The 9,796-nt window shown below is 36.8% G+C and overlaps 1 protein-coding gene across 1 annotated transcript; it reads right to left on the reverse strand.

The window, feature by feature from the left end:
- Nucleotides 1-418: 418 nt before the first annotated feature.
- LOC122009670 lies at nt 419-4,526 on the reverse strand. The gene is made up of 4 exons (XM_042565923.1): nt 4,298-4,526; nt 1,423-2,700; nt 903-1,320; nt 419-825 (listed from the first exon to the last, which is right to left on the reverse strand). The coding sequence occupies exons 2-4, from the start codon at nt 2,682-2,684 to the stop codon at nt 550-552; spliced, it is 1,956 nt and encodes a 651-aa protein (XP_042421857.1). The 5' UTR covers nt 2,685-2,700; nt 4,298-4,526; the 3' UTR covers nt 419-549.
- Between the last annotated feature and the right edge of the window lie 5,270 nt (nt 4,527-9,796).

Raw genomic sequence — 9,796 nt, forward strand, 5'->3', positions numbered from 1 at the left:
TGGAGGGGGTAGGGATGGTGGGGCGCGACGGGTTGAAGGCTGAAGGCAGCACCACGCCGGGCTAGTGGATCCTGAGTCGGCCGGCGTGGTGCTGACGCGAGAAGTGGCAACGCGATGGCTCTTGAGTCGGCCGTACATTCCCGTCGCGAGCTGACTCGTCACTCGGAAGCTGTAAATGTTTTTAAGTTCACCGCATTACTAATTTTATCAAGGGGATATTTAAAAAAACCAAAATTCTCAAACAACGGGAATATCGTGTGCGATTTTTGTTTCAATGTTTTTTGTTTTCAGATATTACTTTTTATAGAAAAGATAATGAAAATTAAAATTTCGTCTATCAGTTATTTGACTTTCGAATATTTATTAACATAGAGTATTCTAAACCAACGTATCATTGGATGAAACGAATGTGTTACCATTGGATGAAAGCCAAAAAATTCCAAAATTTGAGAACTCCCGAAATGTTGTAGCAATATGGGAAACAAATGTAAACTTAACAAATTCTGGCCAAAACATATTATTTATGATGGCGTCTACCCTAAAGCAATATTATTTATGATTTTCCGTTACCGCCGTATACAAAGCAATATGAGTTTCCGGCGTGTTGAGACTTGACCAATCTACCATATCGGTCAACACATATGCACCACTTACTTGGGGAACTTCCTTTGCAGTTATCAATTCATTATCTGAGGGCAGCTTCTGCATTAATGCCCCAAAATCTTTTAGTTTTGGCTCGTCAGTTCTTGTTTTAAAATTTTGAATGAGGAGAAACGAATCATTCGGCTTCTTTTGATACAAGTGACTTCTTTTCTTTAGGTAAACCTAAAAAAACAGACAAGTCGTATTAAACATGTTCATTTCCTGTGCCATCAAAATTAAATAACAATATAAATGATAACCTGCTTAGATGCATTCCAACTTTGTCCACTTCCACAAGAGCTACAGGTCAAACTTAATAGGCGAATCGCCAACCTTTGCAGCTCAGGACAATGCTTTCCATATGAATCCCACCACTTGGCTGGATCTTTTGTATTTCTCTCCAAAATTGCAGCCTTACTTCCAAATAATCCCTGAGCTTTAAAAAAATCAACAACTTGACCCTCTATCTTTTTTAGTTTTTCTGCATTCATGCTTAGATCACCATCGTAGTAATTTACCATTCTTGCTAAATAAGTGGAAGGTTCCTCATTAATTTCAGAAGGAAAATTGAAAGTGGGATTGAAGAGCAATTGAGGGTTCAATAGATAACTTGCTACATACAGTTGGTGAAGTTGTGCAATCCATATCTCATTAATTGTCTTCTGAATAAGCTCACACCTGAATAAAATAAAAGGCAATAATACAAAATATAAGCGATCAAAAAACAATTAAAATAGAAGAAATTAAAATGTAACTATAGATTTAGAACAAAAAGTGTACCTTTTTACATTATTCAAAGATTGAAGACTATCTTTTGCACAATTCATCTCTTTATAAATGAATCCCATGTTTGGTTTCTCATCAGAATATATCTTCACAAGTACTTCAATGATAGGAAGAGCAAAGTTCAGACAATCAACTATCTCAATCCAAAATACATCATCCATAACTATTTGTTGTATTTCTTCTCCCTCTTTTGTCATTGCCAATTCATTTGACTTCCATTGCTCCGATGAAAACATTGCAATAAGTGAGTCTTTCATATCAATAAGAGATAACAAAGTCAAATATGCTTTAGCAGATTGAGTAGCTTCTGGTCTGCTCAAATCCTTGCCTCCGGTGAACATCCTTAAGATAAACATAACTATGGTTCTTGAACAAATAAATGTACTAATCTTTTTACCTTTATCAATAATTATTTGATGTGACAAGTTGTTCTCAAAGTTTTTCAGAATTCCATCTAACAATTGGACAACACAAGGGCTCCAAAAAATCATTTTTCTCTTTTCTATCAACATCTCCATAGCAACCTTATAATTTGCATCATTGTTAGTTATCACTTGAATAACATTCTCCTCTCCAACCTCTTCAACTATTTTATCCAACGCCTCAAAAACTTTTACAGTCATTTCAGAAAAGTCAGATGTATCAATAGATCTCAAAAACATATTACCCATTGGACTATTTACAAAAAACTTACAGCAAGATCTTCCCCTCATATTTGTCCATTCATCACATATTATTGAGCAACCCTTCTTCCACTCAAATCTGTACTTCTCATGCACAACAGTTGTAGTTTTCCTTTTTTTTTCTAGAGAAGAATTTTCAAACTCTTGGTAGGAAGGAGCTACAAATTTCGAATCACATTTTCCAACCAATTCAAGCTTTTTTGCATAGTCTCGATTTTTTGCACAACTAAAAGGAATGCCACTTGTGCAAAATAATTTACCAGCTTCATCCCTCAAGTCTACCATTTCCTCCTCTTCATCATTCATCGATTTCCTTTTTGAAGATTTTTGTTGGTCTAAAACTCTGCGCATTTGTTTGATAACTTCATCAGGCACACTCTTGCATGCTTTCACATCTTTTTTAGTACAAGCTAGATGATGTTTGAAGCGAAAGACATTACCCAATATGATTTCCTTACAGAATCTACACTTGATTTTCCTTGAATCATTATCAACTTCCTCTCCATATTCCCAACCAATATCTGTTCTGCTTCCTAATACATTTTTTCTGTTTTGTGTTTTAGAACGCATCATTTATAGATTTCAAACCCTACCAAAAAAAAAAAACTCTTAACCAAATATTGAACAATATACTAAAGCATTATGAAAGTCAGATATAACAAAAATTAACATCTTCCAGGATAGTTCATCACAAGTTCACTCACCCTCAGTATTGGTGCAATCATGTTTTTAAGCATAAGATTTTGTTGTTTAAACAAAGATTTAATTTAGACTGTGTTGTGATTACTAATATAATGTGTCAAGTGTGCAGGTGCAAGTTACTTAGTATGGATATTATAGGTGTAATAAAAAAGTTCAATTAGGTCAAGGGTGATCAGATGCTTGACAATTTGAAGTCTTTAAAGGGCGAACAAATGCTTGGTAGACATGGAAGATCCAAAAGCAAACCAGACTTTTTAGAATGAGAAGTCTCGGAGGAGGATTCTCTTGGCAATTAACTTTGGGTGAAGATAAGTGTTGAGTTCACTTACACAAAGGGTTATTCGTGTGACTAGGTTTAGGTAAGGATTAAACCTTAGAAGTGGTATAAGTTGATGATATAGTCAAATAAATGCAACATTCACTTGACAAAGACTTGAGTCAACTGATCAATTGACTCAAGTAAAATGAAAAGTGAATGAAAATTTTCTGTTGAGATATGTCTAGAAGGGAGTCAACTAATCAGTCGACTGATAGCAAGTTGACTCAACTGACGGAAAGTTGAGTCAACTAAAGACACGGTTATACGGTCATAACGAAATAGTTATTCTATTTAAATGATTAATAATGTCAAAACTTGTATAAAGTCATTATACTAATGGCAAATTGAGATGACTGAAGAATGATTATACTGTCACAATGGAATGATTATTCTGTTACAAAGGCTTGTGTTCTAGAAGCTTCAACAAGTTCAGTCGACTAATAGTAGTTTCAATCTACAGGAGCTGCCGGTAAAGCTATTATGAATAGGAGATCAGTGGAAGCTTCAATCAATTGACTTTACTCACTTTGAGGAAATAGAATGAAAGTTGAATAAAGGCTAGTTGAAGGCCTATAAATAAGGGGCAAAGGGACAATGAAGGGGCTATCAAAAACTGCTTACACTATGTCCATTTTCTTAGCTACTTTGTCACTTCTCTAGTTCTAGTTGTATCTCTACTTTTGTGTCAAGTAATTCTCTTTGTAAGAAATAGTGGATTTCGAAAAGTTACTTATCAAAGAGTCATAAGTAGTGAAGTAGAAGCTCAAAGTTTCAAACTAAGTAAAAATTTTTTTTGTTTGCATTGTTCTTATATTTCATATTTGTGTCTTTATTTATAGATGATTCAAACATTTGACTATTCAGTTCCATCCACTAATAAGCAGGAGATGAGACATATATGTGCTTAGTACTTTAATGTTCTGGTAATCTATTAAACTTGGAAGTCTAACTTTAGTCATCGCAATTGCGATAGGCTGAACTTGACTTAACATTTTAGATACGCGAACATAATTTAAAGAACACATCTTTGAGAGAGAATATAAAATGTACATAGCATGTAAAACTGGAAATTCCAAACAAAAACAAACAGTGATGTAGAAAAGGAGACGAAACTTGGACGGATTCGAAATTTTCGATCAAGGGTTTTAGAGAAGGGAAGGCTGACCAGAGGAGTACAAATCGACGCCGATGAGCTGCAGTTTGCACAGTGAAACAATATGGCGGAACCGTCGACCACGAAAGAAGAGCGAAAGATATGTCGCCGCTGGGAGAAGGAACTCGAACAGATGAGGCGTTAACTGGGGAAGAATTATGAGGGGGTGGTGTTTAAAAGTGCTGTGAAGCTTCCTGTCTTCTCTTCCACGAACTTTCGCTGAGTCGGTGAGCCGATCCAACGATGATCGCAACCCGGCTCGCGATCCAGAGATATTAAGCGAACCGGAGCGTAGGATCGTTCGCTCCCGTGCCGTGAGGTGCCAAAGTCAAAATTCAAAAGTCAAAAGGTTTGTTTCAGTGGAATCGCCAAAAGTTTTTCCAATCTGTTCATGCTTTCATAATTCTCATATTCAAATCTTTAACGGTTTTCCTAATCAAGTGACAAACTCAGCACTTGTTTTAGTTCATGATCACGATCATCTTGAATTGTTGCAGATCAGTGCTAAGACAATTTATATAATAAAAGAATAAAAAAATATCATATAAAATAATGATGCATCACACCACCTGAAAGACTTTTTTGACAATATAATCATAAATCTTATACTTTGATATTTATTACAACAATAAATCATTATAAACAATGCAAGAAAAGCTCAAATTCTAAGTAAAAGTATGTGAACTATTCCTATATCAATTTGGTTTGATATGTAACTGCTACACTATCAAAATTATATTTAGCTATTATAAAATTAAAAATACCAAATGTTAAACTATGACGAATGATGTCAAAAATAATTGATAGATTAAAACGTCATAGCGTTAAACTTTATAGAATAAAAATAGATGAAAGAAATTTAGAATGCATTAATTTCACTCTAAGAAATTAACAAGCATAATACAAATTTTAAAACCACTATAATGATTTAGAATCGATGTGTAAGACGTAACTTTACTGCAATAAGATAATGGGTTAATTTCCAATAGGGTGAGTGATGCGAGATATCTATTTCATTTATTATTAAAATAATTTCTCATTCCATCTTATTTTTTTTATTTTTGATAATATATAATACTGATCAATATTAATAAATAAATTATTTATATTATAATAATTATAATTTATAACTACTATAATATAATATTAATAAATATTGCTCAAAATATATAAACTACCCATATTACAATAACTATAAATTATAATTACTACAACACTTACTACAATACTATTCCTATAATAGACTGTAAGTCTTACAAAATCGAAACAATCAATCATTAAACTCGACTATCTATCATTAGTTGATTGATGATGAAAAAAATTTATTATTTCAATTTTCAACTAAATTAATTAATGTTTTATTGATTCAGTTGGTTCAATTTTTGTTGAAAAGTTCGTTGACTTTGGTTAATTAAAAAAAATTGATTTGTTCGATTTTGGTTAAAATAGTTAGGTCGATTTAGTTATTAACTGATTACCTATTCCTTAGTTGAAAGTGTTCCACATAAGAGGGCAAAGAGGATCATTAAATCATTGTTGAATAGAACAATTGGTACCTAATTTTAGCCAAATTTGCCCTGAGTAATATAGCGAGGTTCTCTCAAGCATTTTAGCTAGGTTTCTCCCTGTGAACTAAATAAATATTTTAGGGCAATATTATTGGGTTCCGCATAAGCAATGTCATGGAGTTTTCTACAAAGCTATAATGATAATATTGAGTCCAAAGAATGTTCACATATCTCTACAATGATATGATATTGCTCTTGGGCTCACCCTAAAAGGCTTCATACCAATAGAGATATCCTATATTCTTTTAAACCCATGATCTTTCCCAAACCTTTCCAATGTGGAACTTTGATATAATCCCAACAATTCTCCCCTCAAACGAAGGACCACAATTACTCTCATGGTCCGAGCCTCCTCGCGAGCATCCGGTCACCTTAACCTACTCTAAGTCTCCTCGCAAGCATCTGCATCCGGTCACTTTGACCTGCTCCGGCTTTACCGCGAGCATTCGATCACCTTAACCTACTTCGGGCCTCCCTGCGAGCATCTAGTCACTCTGACCTACTCGTCTCCCCGCGAGTATCCGGTCACCTTGACCTGCTTTAGGCCTCTTGTAAGCATCTAGTCACCCTGACCTGTTACGAGCCTCCTCGCAAGTATCCAGTCACCCTGATCTGCTTCGGGGCCTTCCCGTGTGCATCTGGTCAACCTGACTCACTTTGGGCCCACCCGTAACTTCGTTTAAGGCCACCCCACATGTTATCTGGTCTAGACCATGACTCTGATACCATTTGTTGTGTCCAAAAGGATGTTCACATATCTCTATAATGATATGATATTGTCCACTTTGGACCTAAGCCCTCATGGCTTTACTCTTAGGCTCTTCCCAAAAGGTCTCATGCCAATGGAGATATCCTACATCATTTTCAAACTCATGATCTTTCCCAAACCTTTCCAATGTGAGACTTTAATTGAATTCTAATAATCATCCCCTCAAACGAAGGATCACAATTGCTCTCATGGCCAAGACCTCCCCATAAGCATCCGGTCACCCTGACCTGCTCTAGGCCTCCCCGTAAGCATCCGCATCTGGTCACTTTGACCTGCTCCGAGCTTTTCCGCGAGCATTCGGTCACCTTGACCTGCTTCGAGCCTCCTTGCGAGAATCCGGTCACCCTGACCTACTCGCCTCCCGGCAAGTGTCTGATCACCCTGACCTACTCCAGGCCTCCCTACAAGCATCCGATCACCCTGACCTACTCGCCTCCTAGCAAGTATCCGCTCAGCCCTGACCTACTCCAGGCCTCCCTATAAGCATCTAGTCAACCTGATTCGCTGGGGGCCTCCTCGCGAGTATCCAATCACCCTGACCTGTTTCGAGGCCTTCCCGTGAGCATCCGGTCAACCTGACCCGCTCCGGGCCCACCCAGAACTTCGTTCAAGGTCGTCCCACATGTTATCTGGTCTGGACCATGGCTCTGATACCAATTTTTGTGTTTAAAAGATGTCCACATATCTCCATAATGACATGATATTTTCCACTTTAGGCCTAAACCCTCATGACTTTACTCTTGGGCTCTCCCCAAAAGGTCTCATGCCAATGGAGATATTCTACATCCTTTTAAACTCATGATTTTTACCAAATCTTTCTAATGTGAGACTTTGATTGAATCTCAATAATCCTCCCCTTAAACAAAGGACTACAATTAAAATTACTCTCATGGTCCGGGCCTCCCCGCGAGCATCTGATCACCGTGACCTACTTTGGGACTCCTCGTAAGCATCCACATCCGGTCACTCTTGACCTGCTCTGAGCTTTCCCGCGAGCATTCTGTCACACCCCGAGGAGTCCCTGCCAGACGAAAATCCGGCAGCATCTCCCCTATACCGGTGACAATATGAAATCCAAAATACATATATCCACATACTCGACCCACACGGCCGGAAACAATATACGAAACAAAATAGGAAAACATTCCACGCAGTTTATAATGCAGCCTCCGGCTGACAACAATTATTACTAAAGAAAAGACAATATAGAAAAAACATCGTAGATATATGTAAATCTACTCCACGACAATGAGGAAAACAAAAATCCACGAAGTAATGAAAATACCGCAGCGGAAAACAAGAGTAGCGAAACCATATGCTCGAATAAATTCCACAATTACAACCACACAGTTCATAGTATAATAAATCTCAACAAGGAACTATAAAATCGAAAATCTAAAATCCAACATGACAAGGAGGCTAGCGACTGGAATCTCCTGACTCCCTCAACCTGAAATAGAAAAATAAATCCACGGGGTGAGTTCAATGAACTCTACAGATAACCGATAGATATGTACAGTAACATATAACTACCAGTAATAACCTAAAGTACGGTCTCCTAAACCATATAAAGGAATGCATAACTGAATAAACTACAGTAACAAGTAATAAGCAATGTAATACAGTTCTCTGCAATAATAATAAGAAATGCATGACTGAATAAACTATACTCACCAGCAAGTCCTATTTGAGTAAATGACTGTGAACTTACAACATGTAAAGTTAGTCAGACCAAATAAGAATGTATCTTGTATGCATGTCAATCATATGCAGTCACCAAAATACATCATCCAATATGCAACAATCAAATACAATAAATGCAATCTGTGCATACGATATAATATGACATGGTCACATCTGACGCTAGTCAGCCATCTTGCACGCGATGGTGAGACCGAGTGGATAGGGTTATGACAACCGTGTACTCTGCCATCACTGTTGTTGAGTGACTGAATGGACAAGATGCTGTCAGAGTACACCTATCCTCCTACCTCAAACATAGTGAGAGAGCGCAATGCTCTCATCTCCTTGAGACAATCCAGAGGAGGGATCCCTGCTCGCTACCACACTGTATCACACTACCTATAAGCGGACCAACGGAGCCTGATAGAGCTAACTACCATACACACCTTGAGTGCTATGCCACTACCCATGCAGTGGTCACGTTGTGTGCAGGCCATGTAGCCTGCGACGTGCTCAACAATAATGGAGTCGACAATCGCCCAGCATACAATCATGCAGGATGGTGTTAGGTGTATACTAAAAGTCTAGCTTTTTGTATGAACATTTATTGAATGAACATCTATTTTGTAATAAGAATCACATTGGTTGAATGTCTGCATTTAGTTAAATGTAGTTGTCCATTTAATTTATATTATAGATAACATGGTGTGTGGTGTCACACAGAAGATCATGTTATCAGTTTTTTATAAATTATAAATAGTTACTCACAACCAAGATGGATTGAGACAAACCATTGGAATGATTGTAGTGTAACTTGGTACTAGTTTATCTTGACTATAAAATTACACTAGTACACTATAAGTGTATTGAGTAGGACTATTTGAGGTTATTTCTTTTTATACGGACTGCATAAAAGAACATAACCTCTGTTATTATGGATCTGCGTACTCTTAATCCTGATATAATAATAAGTACATATACTTAGTATTTATTTCTTTAATTTATCAATGGGTGAGATTTATTCGTTAAATCAATAGGCCCGATAAGTTGGGAAATAATATTATTTATATGGTGTGTTGTTGATTATAGAAGGAAATTGTGTCCTAGTAATCTAGGTTGATGATGTCCCCTTGAGGAGCTCATAAGGATTTTCATGTAAACCCTGCAGGTGGACCTAGTCCGGCATGACAATGAAATTGAGTGGTACTACTCTTGGAGATAGATGTTAATTAAGTGAGTGTCAGTAACTCATTTAATTAATGGGCATTCGATATCTTAAAAACAGGGAGATTAATGCACTCATAATAAGAAGGAGCCTATAATATAATATGGGATTGATGTGGTAGTTCAATAATAACTCTTTAGTGGTATGAGTTATTATTGATGAACTTGAGTTGGGTGTTCGGGGTGAACACAAGAAGGTCAAGCTCATCGGGAGACCAAAATCAATTCCTCCTCTCGGTCTCTGTTGTAGCCTCTATAAAACCTTAT

The sequence above is a fragment of the Zingiber officinale genome, chromosome 8A (genome assembly GCF_018446385.1).
Source record: "Zingiber officinale cultivar Zhangliang chromosome 8A, Zo_v1.1, whole genome shotgun sequence".
Classification (NCBI taxonomy): Eukaryota; Viridiplantae; Streptophyta; class Magnoliopsida; order Zingiberales; family Zingiberaceae; genus Zingiber; species Zingiber officinale.

Coding starts and splice junctions, on each gene's coding strand:
- LOC122009670 (XM_042565923.1), bottom strand. CDS start 2,684: ATGATGCGTTCTAAAACACAAAACAGAAAAAATGTATTAGGAAGCAGA. Junction 1,321..1,422: donor TCTTTGAATAATGTAAAAAG/GTACACTTTTTG, acceptor TATTTTATTCAG/GTGTGAGCTTATTCAGAAGA. Junction 826..902: donor GTTGGAATGCATCTAAGCAG/GTTATCATTTAT, acceptor CTGTTTTTTTAG/GTTTACCTAAAGAAAAGAAG.